Genomic DNA, 18,427 nt, shown 5'->3' on the forward strand with positions numbered 1-18,427 from the left:
ACAGGGTTTCAATGGGCTTGTCTGAAGCCCTCAGACAAAGAAATTTCTTGCAAGGGGGTAATAAATTGGGGTAATCTCAGGCATCATCTGGGAAGATTGTGCACCCCATAGTACTCTCAGCCAATGCAGAGGCGGGGGCAGGGACTTGTGCACTAGGGAATAAATTGCTTGCTATAGCCCTTTTCCGTGTGCCTGCCCTTCAGATACCCGAACCTTGCAAGACCGTAATTAAAGTCTCACTTCACCGTACCTCGTGTTTCTGTGTCCATCCTTTGGCATTGGACGGGTGAGGGTATTTCTCACAATGGGGTAGAGACAGACAATAAGTAAATGGTATGTGGTAAGTTGCTTGATGGAAACAATGCCATGTGATCTGGTAGAGTGAATGGTTAAGAAAGGCCTCTTTGAAATGATACAAGAATTGAGACTGAGTGACAAGAAGAAAGCACCATGAGGAAATCTAGAGAGAGCTTTCCAGGAAGCGGGAACAGCAGGTACAACTGCTCTAAGGCAGGAATGAGGCTTTTATGTTCCCTAAGACAAAGAATTGGCCTATAGGATGGGAATCAGTGAGAGAGGAAAGATTACGGGCCATGTCTCAGAGAGATGGGCAGGGGCCACACCACATTGGGTGGTGTTAGGCATAGTGAGCCATTAGGAGTTTTTCTATAATGTAGTTGGAAGAAAACAATGGAAGGTTTTGAGCAGGAGAATGATATGTTCTGCTTTATATTTTATAAAATATAACCGGCTACTGTTTGGAGAAGAGGCTGTAGGGCAAATGGAAGTAGTTCATGGTGGCAATTGGGACTATGAGGGTGAGATGAAGAGAGGTGGACAGATCCATGATATGTATGGGAAATAAAGTCAATGGGACTTGCTGATGAAAAGAATATTGAAATTGAAAGAAGGAAAAGAGGAGTGTAGATGCACTCTTAAGGTTTTGGCTTGAGTCACCAGGAGGACAGTTGTGCCACTTACTGAGATGAGTCAGGGGAGGAGCAGGTTGCAGAGAGGAATTAACTTTCTGTTTCAGACATGTTAAGTTTGGGATGCCTATTAGGCATTCTAGGCTCATGTTCAAGTGGGCTGTTGGATATGAACTTGAAGTTTAAAGAAAAGGTCAGGGCAGGAGATGGTAACATTTGGGAGTAACTTGCATTTGGTTTCAGGTTCAAAAGAATCCTTTTGTGCTCTGCTCTAGAAATGATTCCAAGGTATTAAGTAGTTTTTCCAGCCACATTTGTACCTACGTTCATGACTATCATCAAGTTGTTTTGTTACCCCTTATAAAATAAAAAGAAGAAAAGAAATGAAAAGAAGAAGGAAATAATTTAGAGCTGCAACATATAAAAATTTAATTTGGGGCCTAATATGATTTATGACATTACAGAGAGAGATTAAAGTGATGTAAGTCATAAAGATTTTACCCCAAGATGTATGCATCCACAAAAACTGGGCTGACGGTTCACTCTATGTTTGGAACTTTATCAGATCACAATTTATATAGAATGTATAATAAGCATATTAAATATGCACTTAATAGTGAAACTATGATTTCAACATTCATGGCATGGCGGATTTGGGGCATAGTATTTGGCAGCTTATTTTACATATCAATAATATGCAGTGTGAAAATACTAAAGTTGAATAATATTATTTAGAAATTATTTTCTGTAGGGAAGAATCTTATTCCCATTTTTGCAGTGGCTACAACTGCTGTCATTGTTAGAAAATGTGTTTACTATTTGTTTTTTTAAGTTTTAATTAAAATACAAATGCTAATAAAAGTGATATCAGTTCTTCTGTGAAGGTATTACTGCCTGTTAAGCAAGGTGTGTGGGAGAGAGAACTTCTCAAAACAAAACAAAACAAAACAGATTTTTTTGCTCTAGTTTCCCATCGTATTTCAAATAGTTATTTTTTAACCAGCAGAAGGATGGTTATATAGATAGGAGATATGTATTAATTACACATTCATTTTCTAATCAGTTGTGGCTGTGACTTTAAAGAAGTCATTTGACTCTTTCTATTTCTTTGGGGTTATCTCTAATTGAGCGAACTGAGGCATTGGCCTGGAGCCATTTAAAACAACTTCAACCTCCTTATCAGCCCTCCCCTGGCAATAGAACTGTCATCTATCTCCTAAGAGCCAAATGCATTTTGTTTCATCATCCTGTGTTTTCAGGTTTCTTTCCTCCCCCAGGTATCTCACACCTGCATGGAACATGGCACTACCGGAATCCACCTTTATACCTTCTGTCTGAATATCCCACAGTCTTCCTTGATTGTTTGAGGATGGTGCACTGTTTTATAGATTTAGAGTTGGCTGTTTATGATAATTCTTATCTGTCCAGAAATCCCCTCATATTAGTTGTCTGTAAGACATGGAGTCATATTTAAACAATGGGATAAAAACATGTTTCTGAATATACTAAATTTTCTCTGCAACAGTCAGCTTGGAGGGCGATTTGGGCACAAAGGCCCACATATGTGTTTCCTCCCTGATGTGCCAAAAGGGCTCGTTAGATGGAGATCTTACCTGAAATCAGTGCTTCATATCAGGTCCTTGGACAACATGGCCTGGCTTTCCTGCGTGTGATCATAGCTATATCTTTTGGGTGCGTCACATTGCCCTTTGGCTTCTATGTCAGTTTGTCCTTCCCTTAACCAGAACTAAAGACTCTCCAAAAGTGGTTTTCTACTTTATTGTTATTCTGCAATCTTTCATGCTTGTCTTTGTGTTTGGGATACTGCATTGCTTACAATGGTGAAACATTTAGGATAGACACCTTTGGGTTTTGCACACTTGCATGAGGGTATCACTGTGAAGTAGGTGAAGTATTTTCTAGAGTTCCAAGCTCCTCCAACTCCTTTCCTTTCCCCTTCTCTCCTTTCCCCCTCCTCAGTAGCACCAGCTGTCTCATTTTCTCTCTCAGACACCTCTGGTTCCTGGCCCTGAAGCCTCATTTTCCCCATTAAAAAATGCTCTCAGCAAAGGATCTGAACATATTCATAGAAGGTAGTAAATGTATAAACAAGGATGTGAAGTGATAGATGTGTTAATTGGCTTGATTTACTCTTTCCGCATTGTATGCATTTATCAAAACATTAAGTTGTGCCTCATAAATATATATAATTATAATTTATCAATTAAAAATAATGTTAACAAAAAATGTGTGAATACTGCTTAAAACAGTTACTCATAAGGAGAATTGCATTTTCAAGCCATAAAAAATCATAAACTACAGGGGTCAGCATCTAACTAGGCAGTTTTAGGAACAACCACATTGTCCTTAGCAGCAGGATTGTCCCTGGAAACCTGCTGTGCACAAGGTTGACTTCTCCACCTGTAGCCCACGTTCCTTCAGTGGACTGCTGCCACTGGGGTCTGATCTAAGGCTGCTCCTTTGCAATCCCTTTTGTGGAAGACACCGAGGATCCCTAAGTTACTTGGGAGCAATGGTTGGAGTTTTTTAGGGCTAGAGGGGTGGGCAGGGTGCTCAGGATATTCTAAATAGTCTTTAATGTAGACACGTGTGAATTGGTAAGTGTGAAACACACACACAATAGCATTTCCTCTACTCTTACTCAACAACCATCATCACAGAAGACTGAGCTCTGTGACCAAATGTGGGGATTTTTTCCCCAGTGGCAAGCAAGCCAGCATTTCTACAGCGGACACCAGCTGGTGTCCTCTAATTCAGTTCCAACACTATCTACCTAGAGATAGCATCAGATCCCACAGGGTGAGGGCCCGGTCCCCAAGACTGTCCCCACTTCAGATGCCAGTTGCAAGGCCAAGCCTCTGGAACTTCTGACCAACCAGCTATAAATCAGGGTTCCCACAACCTCGTCCTTGGGTTCCATGAGTATGTTTGAGTGGCCCACAGAACTCAGGGAAACAAGAACTTAATGTTTACTGGTTTATTATAAAAGATATTACAAGGATACAGATGAAGAGATGCACAAGGCGGTGTGTGGGAGAAGGGGCACTGAGCTTCTGTGCCCTCCCCTGGTGCACCACCCTCCAGGAACTTCCACGTGTACAGCTATCCACAAGTTCCCCTAACCCTGTGCTCTTGGGTTTTTATGGAAGTTTCAAGATTATGTAGGAATGATTGAAGCATGGACAACCATATAGAAATGTGATTGGACAAAAAGGCTATGATCTAACATTAACAGCCTGGATGGGGAAACCCAGCAGGTTTTCCCATCTGTCCAGATTCTTCTTGACCTCTCTGTGCAGTATTCATTCCTCCCAGGCATGGGGCAAGGCCCCTCCTGAGACGGGGATCTTAGGACCTACAACAAGCTAATGTAGGTGAGAGATTTCCTGCATCAGGGAGAAAAAAGCAGGTAAAAGGAGGGCAGAAAAAGGTCAGAGTAGCATGAATCAGGAACCATGGATAAAAACCAATATAGAAATATCATAATGTCACAACACCACAGACCAGTAAAGTGGCCATGGTCCTTCACTGTTTGAATTTTATTTTTTTGGCAAGTTTAAATAGAAATATTCTGTCCAAGATTTTTCTGAAGAATACATTATATATATATATATGAGTGCACAGCATCAGAACAGCGATATAAATCTTTTATTTGCATTTATGTTTTTCAGGATGTTTAAAATACATTTGAACTACTTTGTGTATCTCCCTTTCAGCTCCATGTTGTTCATTGGAATTCAGACAAATACCCCAGTTATGTTGAGGCAGCTCATGAGCCAGATGGACTAGCTGTCTTGGGAGTATTTTTACAGGTGAGAATCCATTGATTTCATCTTTAAAAAGCCATGTTGGATAAAGTTTCAGGTATGGAGTAGACATTCAACCATTTTTTAATAGTAAATTAAATTCTAGGTTAAGTGTTTTCCTTTTGAAATGAATATTTAAAAATTATGTAAAGTTTGAGCATAATCTTATGATCCTTCTTCTTGTCCATTGATCATTTTTATGTGAATAGTAACAGTTGTGTCAACAGCAAGAGGAATATGAGAAGTAACAACTGAGATCCTGAGTTTATTCCAGGTTCTTCCAGATTACACAATAGTTAGAGTTATAGGACAGAGTAAAGTTTAAGCTCCTGATTCTTGAAGCACTTGCTTGACCACAATGGCATGTTGTCCCAAATGTACTCACCGATTTTTAAAATACTTTGTTGCATTTCCCTTTGTCTAATATTACATGTGGTCAGAAAAGTACTGTTGTCATCGTACTTGGGAATGGGTTGGGCCTCTCAGCTCCCACTGCACCACATTCTTGTAGGGCGTGCACTTTTGCCATACCACATACTCTGTGCGTAATGGTGTAACTCATGGAACTGGGCCTGCAGAAGCATGAGACAGAGGTAGGGAGTGCCTTGGATGGAAGTTATCCCTTGCCTTTAACCACTAAGTCTGTGTGGTGGCAGCAGGATCCAGGTGGGGCAAGAGACTACACTTTAATACTGAAGGATTTAAAACCTCCAAGTAGATTCAGTACACATGTATGAAAAGAGGTATTTATTTATTTATGCTGAGTTTGCTCATGATGGTATATCTCCTTGATCTAGGACCTTGATTATTATAATATTATTATTATAAGATCTAGGACCTTATTTATTAGTAATTATTAGAATTACTACTAAATCTATGCATAATCTTTTTAGGCTGCAAGTGGGAGGTGTTCTCATCTAATTTTAGATCTCGAGTCTGAATGTCACATCTGGCTTAATAGTGCAGATATTTTGTTAGAATTTCCTAAGGACGGTTTCTCTCGAGTTCACCTATATCTTAAACATTCATAAAGCTGAAATATATAAAGTTGTTACTACTAGTTTGGTAACAAAACTGAAAGTTCTGTACAGGAATCATGTAGTATTATCTTGTTGTTCAGATTCCCTGGTGTGATAGGGCCAGCAGGTAAAAGAGAAGCTTTGTTTTAGAACAATCACCGGATGTTCTGTTTTAAAACAATAATTGAAAAATAGTGGCTGAAATGGAGTGGTTCAGACTTGATCTGGTACAGTAACCATTTCTTTTGAAATTTCATGTTTTTAGATTGGCGAACATAATTCCCAATTGCAAAAGATTACTGATATTCTGGATTCCATTAAAGAAAAGGTAAAATGAGTGACTATTTGCTAATGGCTAACATATTCCTGTTCTTTCCTGACTTATCTTATCTTCCATTAAAGACATAGACCTTAGACATACCATATGCTGCCTGCTTTGAAGCAAGTTTGCAACACACTTGACCAAAAAAGCAGAAGTAGCCTATTACCACTTACTTTTTGAAAATTATGAAAGGATACTAAGTGATCTAGAAGAATTACTAATAAATCTATGCATAATTAGTTTCTGGTATTGTATAACAGAATAAACATTTAAATTGTAACACATTTTATTTTTTTATTTTTTATTTTTGGCAGCTGGCTTGTGAGGTGATCTGAACCCTTGACCTTGGTGTTATCAGCACCGTGCTCTTACCAACTGAGCTAACCAGCCAGCCTAATTGCAACATTTTTTTTTTTTTTTTTTGATGGGTAAGGGGATCGAAACCCTCTGCGGGTGTAGTCTGCACCACGCTCAGCCAGTGTATAGGATCCGAACCCGCAGCCTCGGCGCTCATAGCGCCGCACTCTCCCGAGTGAGCCACGGGGCAGCCCCTAATTGCAACATTTAAAGACCACTTATATAATAATGAATTTTGTGCTTCTTAAATAAATCTATATGAAGTGCTACTTTTTCTAAAATTTTTTAGATGAAGGTAGATGCTTTTTTTTTTGGTTACTGAAGGAAGATACTAAATAATTCCTTATTATTTCCTTGTGTATGTTTTTTGAGGTCTGTGTAAAGCTATCCTATTGTAATTTGTAGAACCTCTTTTTTTCCCCAGGGTAAACAAACTCGATTCACAAATTTTGACCCCTTATCGCTGCTTCCGCCATCCTGGGACTACTGGACATATCCTGGTTCTCTTACGGTTCCACCTCTTCTTGAAAGTGTCACATGGATCGTTTTAAAACAACCTATAAATATCAGCTCTCAACAGGTACATGACCTTTTCCAGGTTGATCCTGATTCACTCAGAGGAAACTTGGCTGAATCTTTTATGTGTTTTAACTCTGCCCTTAATTTCTGCCATGTTATGAAGCCTGTGTTTTCTTTTCATTGATCAGACAGGTGGTCAGACTAGATGAGATTTGTGTCTCTCTTAGTTGACCTATGATTAAATGATTTCCTTCCCACTTCTTAGAAATGTCTGTTGTTGGGAAAATAGAATAATTTAATCAGACCCCCTCACCTCGGGGCAGGTTGGGGGTGGTGCGGCATTCTTTGTAATTGTGTGTGGGTGGAGTTGGTGCACATGCACAGCGCAGTGGCTTTGGCTGGTGTTTACTGCCTCAGGTGGATGCCGCACCGCGTGGCTGTGCTTTTCCAACCTACAGCTTCCAAGGACCTGTTTGCCGGTTACCTAGCTCATAGACCTGCGTGTAAGGGGTCTGGTGACCCAGCCTGGCGTGTGAGGGGCCTGGGAACCCAGCCTGGCATATGAAGGGTTTGTGACCCAGTCTGTGAACAGGCTTGAGGGGTCTCTGAGCTCCAGACCCAGCCCTAGCTTGACAGTTGGCCCAGTCAGCAGGATTATGGGCAGGTAAAAGAGCCCGACAACTGGCGTAGTCGTGTAGCTCTACCTATGTGGGTAGAGACACTGATAAAAGTGAAGCACCATTTTGAATGCTCTAATTGTTTGCTTTTGCTTTCTTTTGTTTGGTCTGAGGCATAAACAGGCTGGGATACAAACAGGAAAATCAGGAGAGGCTTCTCACAGAAGATGACATTCTTTCTGACCTCAAGTCCCTATGCCTGATTCTCCCAGATTTCAAAGCGAGCCTGAGAACAGTGATAGGTGTAGTGCCTTAAGTTTACGAAGAAATTGCCTTGTGCACTTAGAAATTTGTTAGGAGAGTAGATCTCATGTTAAGTGTTCTTACTACAATTAAAGAGAAGAAGGAGGGGGAGGGGAAAAAAGGTGAGGTTGTTGATCTTTCTTGGCTTTTGTTGACAAAACTTTTGTGGGGCTGCTTGAGGGTTTTTTTTTTTTTTTTTTGGAAAAGCATTTGTTAGTATGCAATGAACCTCCTTCCTTATGGCTTTAAGCAGCAGGACACAGTCCCCCCTACCCCCCCCACACACACCTTTAATCCTCCAGCTCTTCTGCTGAAGAATTTGACCTTCACCATGACAGGCTGCTTTAGGAGCTTTTCCTTCCCCAGAACTTTGTAGTAGCCCGATCATACCACATTAATGATTGGAGCCAGTCCAGTCTTGTGTTCGGCAGCATTTACCCATGTCTGTTCACTGACCAGGGTCCACAGATTATCAAGGTTGACAGTTGGGCAGAAGCTCTGGTTCTTCTCTGAGTGGTAATGCTTCATACAAACTTTCCCAAAGTAACCTGGATGATAACAGCAGTTTTGTCTGTTACCAACATCTGGGATGTTCTGTCCTTCATATTTAAGGAATCCTTTGCTGGGTGATACTGCTTTAACTACTACTACAGTAGCTAGTTTTGAATTGTATTTTTTTGTTGCTGTTGTTTGTTTTTGTTTTTTTGTTTTTCTGACCGGTAAGGGGATCGCAACCCTCGGCTCGGTGTTGTCCACACCACGCTGAGCCAGTGAACGCACCGGCCATCCCTATATAGGATCTGAACCCGTGGCCTCGGTGCTGACAGGACCACACTCTCCCGAGTGAGCCACGGGGCCAGCCCTTGAATTGTATTTTGATAAAATCAGAGCAGTGCTGTTCTTTGTAGAAGGAATTTCAAACCAGGGTGCAGAATGTAAGGCCAAGAAGAGAACGCATCTATTCAGCATAGTTTTAGAGGCTGGGAGGTGGCACAGTCCAGGGAACACATCTGGTGAGGTGATTCTGTAGCAATGCAGGGTGTCCCATGGAGCGAATGGCAGTGCAGAGAACCGCGAGCGGGTTTTAAGCATTTGCTAAGAGGCTGTGGGGTGGCTACGAGTGCTCTTCTTGGGAAGACATTAACTCGCTCATTTTTCTGTTAAATGCTATTGAGCCTCCGTGGTAGGCCAAGCAGCCTGTCAGATTCAGGATGTCTTTAACGCCCAGAAACTCTGCTTGGAGCTCTGAACCATGCAACTGACCAATCTGACAGGTGGATGCCGTCTGTATGTTTTGAGATGCTGTGCTTCTTAGTTTATGTTTTGTTTTCGTTGTCGTTGTCCTTTTTGAATTAGGTGCTGCTGTATCTTAGCATGAACATAGTTTAGTAATTTTTGCAGCTAATAAAGTACTCCTGTCTTGTGCTTTCCCACCTGCCTAGCTGTTTATTTTTCCCCCCAATCAGACTAGAGCTGATTCATCTTTACCAAGATCATTTCAGGCAACATTTCCTTTCGTGGTGTTGAGCACATTCAACTTAATGTTGGGTGTTTCTCCTCGTTGACCTCATCTTTAGGATTAAAGACAAGTAATAACCTGGTGTGTAATTATTAAAACATTTTATAGAAGTCTGGATAGAAATCCAGAGCTTGATTGACGTGAAAAATTCCTGTGAATTTTTTCCATTATTATATCATGAGAAATATGACTTGCTGCTGATTCAGTGGCTTTATCAAGGGAGTTCAGTTTTCTCTCCTTCACATGCTAAATAAACTGTTTACTTTTACATTCCTTTGTTAAATTCGAACTGGTTAATATTAAGACTTAATAAATTATAACTTAATAAATTATAATTAGGGGATCATGTTTCCCCTCATATTTCAAAGATATCTTTATTCCTTAAGGCAACTTGGAAAATAACTTGTTTTTTGCTTTTTTCCAATCCACCAGTGATTTGAAAGAGAATACATCAAAATATATAATTTAGTTCCTTAAAAAGAATAAAGTCAACCTTATTAAAAATAATTCCTTGCAAATTAGGAATTATAACTGCCTAGCTGCGGATTCACCACTATCTTTTTGAGGCTCTATGAATTAGTATGATTAACGTGATTATTATGCAGGAGAGTGTATAAAATTATAGCTGCTTTTTAGAGCTCTAGTGTGATTGTTAATTCACTTTGAAGCATTCACTTAAATCTGCTGTAGCAGGAAAACTTTCAGACATTTTAACTTTTAACCAGATTGAGGAAGTTACTTGGGTAATAATTCAAATCATTATAATGTGATATTGTGGTTTTAAGAATTAAAGAACAAAGCAAATTATAATTTAAAAATTCAGTCATGTTCTAACCATGAGAAAAACATCAGACAATGCCCAATTGAGGGACATTTTACAAAGTACCTGATCAGTACTCTTCTGAAAACTGTCAAGGTAATCAAAAATAAGGTAAGTCTGAGAAATTGTCACAATCAAGAATGCCTGAGACAATGTTGTTTCTAACTATGATTCTATTCTTCTTTTAAAAAAAAGATTTCCCTTTTTTGTTTATTTTGATATTATTTGCATACAATAAAACTTACAAATTTTAAATGTGCATTGTTGATTTTGGTGATTGTGTTTAACAATGCAGCAACTGGTACAATTAAGACATGGAATACATCCCCTGGCCAAAGGAGTTTCCTTGTGCACTTTTTCACTCTTATCACCTTCCCTACCTGTAGCCCCAGGCAACCACTGACTTGCTTTCACTAGAGTTTTGCCTCTTCTAGAATTTTAGTTAAATGAATGATACGGTACATAGTTTTTTGTGTTTGACTTCTTTTAATTAGCATAATTTGCTCCTTTTATTCATTTTTATTACTGAGTAATATTTCATAGTATGGATATACCACATTAAAAAAAATTTGTTCAGCAATTGATAGACATTTGGGTTGTTTCCAGTTTTTGGCTGTTATGAATAATAGTGATTCGTATTTGGATATTAGGAGTAATTCACATACACACTTTTGTATGGACACATTTTTATATGTCTTGGGTCAATATCTGTGACTGGAATCACTAGGTCCTGGCTGTTCAATATTTTAAGCTACTGCCACATTGTTTTTCCTCAAGTGACTGTACCATCTTGCATTCCTACCAGCGATGTATGAAATTTCTAGTTGCTCCATATCACTGCCAGCATTTGATACTGTTTTTCTAACGTTAGCTATTCTAATGAGTATGTGTGGTTTTAATTTGCATATATCTGATGACTAGTGATTTTGAACTTTTTTTATATACTCAGTGGCTATGCATGTAACTTTTTTGTGAAATATAGTAGTCCATTTTCTGTTGCTTATGACAGATTACCTGAAATGGGGAATTTTTGAAGAAACAGAATTTATTCCTTACAGTTTTGGAGGCTGGAGAGTCCAAGGCCTGGGAACACGTATGGTGAGGGCCTTCTGGTTGGGGACTGTCTACAGAGTTCAGTTGTGATGCAGGCAATCACAGGGTGAGGATGGCAAGAGCACTTTCATGTGCTCTTATAAAGCCACCAGTCCACACCAATGGTAACCCAGTAATCAGTTAACCTATTAATGGATTAATCCATTCAGAACCCTCATAATCCAATAACCTTCTAAAGGCCCCACCTTTCAACGCTGCCACATTGGGGATGAATCTTCCACATGAACTTTGGAGAGGACAGACATTCAACCCATATCACGAAGTATCTATTTTAGTCATTTGCCCATTTTAAAATTGGGTTGTTTGTCTTCTTGTTATTGAGTTGCAAGAGTTATTTATGTAGTCTGGATAAAAGCTCCTTCTTGGATACATGTTTTGCGAAACTTTTCTCTCAGTTCATGGTTTGCTTTTTTTTTTTTGGCAGCTGGCTGGTATAGGCAGAAATCTGAATTTTTACTTATTTCTATTTATTTATTTATTTATTTTTTAAAGAGACCTATAAGGGGATCTTAACCCTTTACTTGGTGTTATCAGCACCACACTCTCCAAGTGAGCCATAGATTGGCCCAGAAATCTGAATTTTTGAGAATCACTCCAAAGTATTTGTATTCAGATGCTCTTGGACCACCCTTTACAAAACTGGCTTAGAGTGAGACCTGTGTGTAGAGGTAATAAATTAATATGGGAGAGTTAGTTGGAACTGGGTGGTTGAGAAGCTCAGAAGTCATGCTGACAAGTTTGTTTTGTGTGCCTATTAAAATATTAGAAATATTATGTATTTTAGAGATATATTTTGAAATGTTTACACTGAAATGACACGATATTTGGAATTTGATTTAAAATGATTGAGTTTGGGCAGGATGGGAGGTGGAGAAAAAGCTTGGGTGGGTGTATGGATGAAAACATTGGCCACGTGTTGATGATTGCTGAAGCTGGGTGATGGTTTCATCGTGGTTTATTATACTGCTCTTTCTACTTTTGTGTATGTTAGAATGTTTCCATAACAAAATAAGCAAATTTAAAAAAAGAGATTGGGGGAAAATGGGAAAAAAGAAAAAAGTTAGTGATGCAGTATAGTTCTGTGGTTATTGCCAGATGGTTTATTTGCTAGATGGTTTATTGAAACTTCCTAGCTATCCCTCAAGTTCTTCATTGGTAAAATGGGATAACTGTATATTACTCATAGGATTATTTTTGGGATTATATAAGATAAAGTAATGTAAAGCACTTAGCACAGTGTCTAGCCTAGCATGTTTCATAAGAGAGCTTGTTTTATTATTACTTAACTTTGGCAGGCAGTGGAGTGCAATTAAAGAGGTTTGAGCATGAGAGTGACATAAAGCTGTTTACAGAACTATTGGAAAACAGTATTTCAGCTTACTGGTGTTACTACCCAAGGAAATTAAAATTTTAATAGTAGAACCAAGGAAACCATCAAAACAGGTCATACTTATCTCAGCAATGAGGCTGAACTGGAGACACTTCCAGATGCTGAGGCAGCCTAGGTGACAGAGGGGCACGTTTTCTGCCTGAACAAAACCTGGGGCCACATGAGGCAATGAGAATGGTGGGGGCAGCCAGGCACGTGCATTTCAAGACCAGTGCAGTGGCGGAGGACACTGGAGCTGAAAGAAGTAAACATGAGCAAGGACTGGCAGATGTGGGGTCTCCCTAGCCGGGCCAAATGATTGGCAGACCCAGAGTCATAAAGGGAAGGGGTTTGATGAGACATCAGGACAGGTTTATGGACTCTTACCAAATGAGCAGGCTGTCCAGAGAATGATCTAAAGTAAGATTCAGTTCTAGACTGATGAGGCTAAAGTGTCGCAGAGGTAGGGAACCATGATCAACCTCCACAGGGATTGAACAAGGGGCAGAGAGAGTTTGGAGGGAAAATGAAACCAAAATCTTCAGAGAAATCAGTGGTATCACTGGCGAAGCAGTTTGTGCTTGGTGAGGCCTGTGAACCAGCACCCTCATTCAGGACTCAGGATTCCTGCACAGCCACCTGGAATAGCCACTCCAGACAGACCTGGATTATCATGATCTGCAGAAGGCTGTGTGTCCTCCCTCTGGTCTCAGGGGTTAGATTTTATTAGCCTCTGCTACTTGACTTCAGCAGAGAGTCTCTTAAGTCTCATCTGGTCTTGGCTATAATGATCTGGTCTAATAAAACATGAGCAGTAGTAAGTTGTAAACATCTATCTCCTCCTTTCCATATCTGTACTCTTTTAAAAGACCCTCAAAATAGCCCTTGTGGAAATACATGGTTACTCTTATATGATGGATGATCACATCTCCATAGAGTATGGTTATAAACTGTTGTCTGTTCATTATAAAGGATGTCTCTTTCCTCTGCCTCCTATTCTGGTTAGTATTATACAGGAAATATTTTAGGCCGCAGGTAAATGATGCTATTGAAAACCTAGATGATGCATCCTAATCTGAATTTACTTGACTCTGGGATTAGGTCAGTAGCAAAGTTTAGAGAATGGAGGTTCTTATTCCTAATAATAACTTGTCTTCATCAAAACAAAACAATAGGGCCGACCCCATGGCTCACTGGGGAGAGTGCGGCGCTGGGAGCGCAGCGGCACTCCCGCCGCGGGTTCGGATCCTACATAGGACTGGCCAGTGCGCTCACTGGCTGAGCGCAGTGCAGGCGACACCAAGCCAAAGGTTACGTTCCCCTTACTGGTCACAAAAAGGACAAAAAAATAAATAAATAAATAAATAAAACAAATGCCAAAGACTTACGTGTATTAGTTGGCAAAATATTTTTGGTGAACATTTTTGAGAAGATAGAATTATTTAGGTAATTTATCCATCTTCATTTACTGTAGAACTGTACTAAATCTTAATTTAATATTAAACCAACAAGGAATTGTTAAAAATTTATAAAATGTACTTATAATAGAAAACTTTCAAGCAATTAAAAATATCAATGTAGATTTATATTTATTGACACACAAAGATGCCTAGGATATATATTAAGTGAAAAAAATCAGGTTTCAAAATAGCATGTATAGTTAAGTCCATTTTTGTAATGAAACATGTCAGGGGTTTGTGTGTGTGTGCATGTGTGTATTTATAGATAGAAAAACATTCTCTGATTACTAGATATGTAATCTTTAAACCATAATCTAGCTGTTGTTTCTTCTTATTACTTTGACCTTCAAATAAATAATGCTTATATACTTAATTTTTGAATGCATAGATATTTGTACAGTTATGATAATTTAGCAAAAGAGTTGCTTTATTATACTTGACCCATAATAGAAAATTTTCGTTGTAATATTTTTAGTTCTTGGCAGAGGAAAGATGGTAAGTTTCTTACTTTTTCTGTGCAGCGAAATGCATTAACATTGGTGTGACTTTCTATTCTGAAACTAATCCTTCTCTTTTCTTCTACAGCTGGCCAAATTCCGCGGTCTACAGTGCACAGCGGAGGGTGAAGCAAAGGCTTTTTTGCTGAGCAATCACCGTCCACCACAGCCTCTGAAGGGCCGCAAAGTGAGAGCCTCTTTCCATTAGAAATTATCACCAGCAGACCATCCCCAACACGACTGTGGAGAGACCACAAAACATAAGACAAAAGTCCCTACTAAAACCTCCTAGAATTCCAATTTATGGGTACCATTTTACTGTCAGCTTCAGCACCACAGAGAAAACCAGATCTCTTAAACTAACTTAATTCATCTGTCTCAGATTTGCAGTCATGGGTATTCAAGCAGAAAACATTGTTTGATGTGTACTAAACCCTATAAAATACATGTTTTCAACCTGTGTGAAAACATGGCCGACATTGCAAACCTCATAATGCATTAAAAGTGTCATCTTGCCATAGAGACTGAATTAGTCTCTCAGTGATGTTAGGTGGAAAACTTAAAATTATTTTTCAAATGATAGGATTGTGATACTTTTTTCTAAACAAGTCATTCTGCTTAATGTTTTGCTATTATTCCAATATGAAAAAGTAGATAATATTTCAAAGTAAATTTTTGTGATAATTATGTTGCTGATTCTCATCTTTTACGATAACTTCAGTAAAGTGAACAGTGTGAGAGTTACAGGGAATGGGATACAGCTACTTAATGTATCTACTTGCAGATCAAAAAGAACCCATACATTTGGTGAGGAATTCCTCAGGATATAAATGGCTATTTATAAGGCAATGAATTATGCCATATATCATATTCACTTGGTAATGTTAATGATGAACTGGTTAATAATTGACAAGATGCAGTGCTTTCCAATTTATGACATGAACAGATGACCATAGACCTGCCTGCAGGCATGATGAACCGGTTGCCTACTTTTGCCCTGTGTTTCGGCAACAGAGTGGGGAACAATCTTGTGTGGGTCATTGTTCTGTCAATTGGTGGAAAAAATTACTTGAGTCTCTTATTAATACACAATCCGTCCTTAAACCCTCAAACTCATTTTTATGGCAAAGCCTTGAGAGACATCTTAAACACGTCCTTCAGTCTCTTATGTAATTTTGTAAGATGGTGCTTGATATTAATTTTAGACTATTATCTCTTATTTATTTTTGTTTGTTTTTGGTGAAGGAGGATTGGGGTGGTGTCCCTTTTGCCCATTCTGGTGCAAATGGAGTGACATTAAGCATAAACTGAATTAACCACATTTAAGACTTGAACACATGCTGCACTTCCTCATCTTCTGAGAGAAGTTTGCTGAGTTTCCATGATTTTAATGATTTCTTTCAGACATCTCTCTTACTCTGGATGTAGATTTTAATAATTGAAATTGCTCTGCAATATTCTTCATGATAGAATAACTGCTCATCAGTAAATTGTGTAACAATGATACATACTGTTGCATAAGATGAGCTCCTGAAGAGTAAAGCTGGTACCTTGGTCATTGTTGTTTTCCCTTCACTGTGTCTAGCCTGAGGACTTGCAGAAGACTGATATGTAGTAAATATTTAACGAATTGAATATTTTAAAATTTGTATTTTCTACCTTTGGTAATTTTCTCTCTGCTTGAGATCAAATACAGTATAAGTTAATGTAACAGGTAAAATATTTTATCTCTTGAAAATTGTTTCTTCTTAAAGGAATATTTATTAAACCTAACATATGTAACCAGAAGTTCTAATGGTTTTTAAAATATCACTGTTGAGTGGAAAGATATTTCTTTAGTTTGGAAAGACCTGTTGGGAAGTATCCTAATCAGGGAAAGAAGTCTGTTTTCTCGGAGAATATAAGGTGCTATATCTGGAGGGGCGTGTAGGATGGAGATTTTAGTTACTGTGTATGAGAGTTACCACTTTGTAATTTATGGTTTCTGCTGAAGCACTGCATCAGTTCTATGCCACAAATTGCACCTTAGTTGACTAAAAAGTCTATACAGCACTGATTTCCTTGAAGATTGCCTGTTAATTTATATATCTCTTCAAGGCAAAAGGCCTAAGTGTGTGTTAAAATTATTGCCTTGTTTCCTCTTTTTAAAAAAAAGTAAAGAGTTATAAATACTAGTATAGATCTGTTTGGTTTCTCACAATGTATAATGGATTTATGTTTGTTAAGAATTTTGTATTTTAATTTAAATTGGATTCAACCACAATAAACAAAATGAGACAGACTTAACCGTATCACGGCTGTGGATGTGCAGTACACAGAACAAGATTACATTTTCACACTTTTTATTTAGGAAATAATCTCAAACTCATAGAAAAATTGCAAAACACAGTACAAAAAAACTTTTTGTTTGAATCGTTTTGAAGTAAATTGCCAACCTGATTCCCCATCATCCCAGAAACCTAAGTGGGTATTTTCTACAGTCCAGGATACTGTCTTACATAATCATAATACATATGAAACGATCATGAGATTAACATCACTTTATTTTTACCCACCCAATCCATTTAAGAATAACTTGTACATCTAAGTTGTCATATTTCCTTCGGTTGGGAACCATTCCCCACTCTTTCCTTGGTTTTCATGATCTGGACACTTGAAAATAATAGGTCAATTACTTTACAGAATGTTCCTCAACTTGGTTTGCTCAGTGTTTTCTTGTGAATAGATTCAGATTATGCATTACTGGCAGGAATATCACAAAAGTGGTGCTGTGTTCTTCTCATTTCATTCTAACAGGCCTCCACTTTCAATTTGTCCTATTTTGGAGTATTTTCATTTTCATCACTTGATTAAGATGGTGTCTGTTAGTCTTCTCTATTGTAAAGCTACTATTTTATCCTTTGAAATTAACAAATACTTGTGGGGGTGGCATTCTTTTACTATCATGTTATTATCATCATTGTTATTTATTCTGATGCTCAATTTTTTTTCTTGATTTGGCCAGCAGGAGCACCTTCAAGCTGGCTTCTGTGTCCTTTTGACATGTCCTCACTCTCTTGCTTTCTGAAATCTGTATGATGTTCCAGGCTCATCTTGTGCTTTTCCTTCCCCAGCCCTAGAATCAGCTATTTCTTCAAGGAACGCTGGTTTCTTTTAGTGGAAAACAGCAATGAGCAAACCAAGATCTGGAAACTAGGTGAGTTCATTGCTATTGGAGTGTTGCTAGCCCTAGACACTCGCAATAGGCAGAAGTCGAGAGTATATACACGTGTGCACATGCACACTTGTGTATATGTAAACATCTGTATTGAGTACTTATCTGTATTTTAAAAACTATGATTTCACACTCGTGTCTAATTTCAGTCCAACTACAGGGTTTATTCTAGTTTTTTTCCATTTCCATATCTGTAACTCCCTTCCAACAGGAGAAATCCGGCTTCCATTGTCCTCAACATGTTCACTTATTTGGCCCATTCTTCCATATGTAGCCAACATCCCATCACCACCTCTGACCTCTCACCCCACTCTGCACAGATGTTCTTTTCACGCAGCTTGGGTTCCAACATCCTGTGATGGACTGCCTTGTCCTCCCTGTCACCATACATTGTCCACCTTCCTTGACTCTACCTAATGGAATTTGGACTGAATTTTTTAGGAAGAGAAGGGGAGACAAGGAGAGGGAACATAAAGAAAAGGGAAGAGCAAGATTACATTTTTGAGTATTTCCTGGGCTGTTCACAGGGAAGTCCTTTTTTT

The 18,427-nt window shown here is 38.7% G+C and overlaps 1 protein-coding gene across 2 annotated transcripts in view; it reads left to right on the forward strand.

Annotated features, from left to right (window-relative positions):
* LOC134363983 (carbonic anhydrase 13) overlaps nt 1–15,280 on the forward strand; it is a 31,781-nt gene extending 16,501 nt beyond the window's left edge. For both annotated transcript variants that reach the window (XM_063079853.1, XM_063079852.1), the window contains 4 exons: nt 4,667–4,762; nt 6,041–6,103; nt 6,879–7,034; nt 14,760–15,280. In XM_063079853.1, coding sequence (XP_062935923.1) covers nt 4,667–4,762; nt 6,041–6,103; nt 6,879–7,034; nt 14,760–14,879 — 435 coding nt within the window. In that variant the 3' untranslated portion in view covers nt 14,880–15,280. The remainder of the gene's footprint in view (nt 1–4,666; nt 4,763–6,040; nt 6,104–6,878; nt 7,035–14,759) is intronic.
* Nucleotides 15,281–18,427: the final 3,147 nt, after the last annotated feature.

This window comes from Cynocephalus volans, chromosome 15 (genome assembly GCF_027409185.1).
Source record: "Cynocephalus volans isolate mCynVol1 chromosome 15, mCynVol1.pri, whole genome shotgun sequence".
Taxonomy (NCBI): domain Eukaryota; kingdom Metazoa; phylum Chordata; class Mammalia; order Dermoptera; family Cynocephalidae; genus Cynocephalus; species Cynocephalus volans.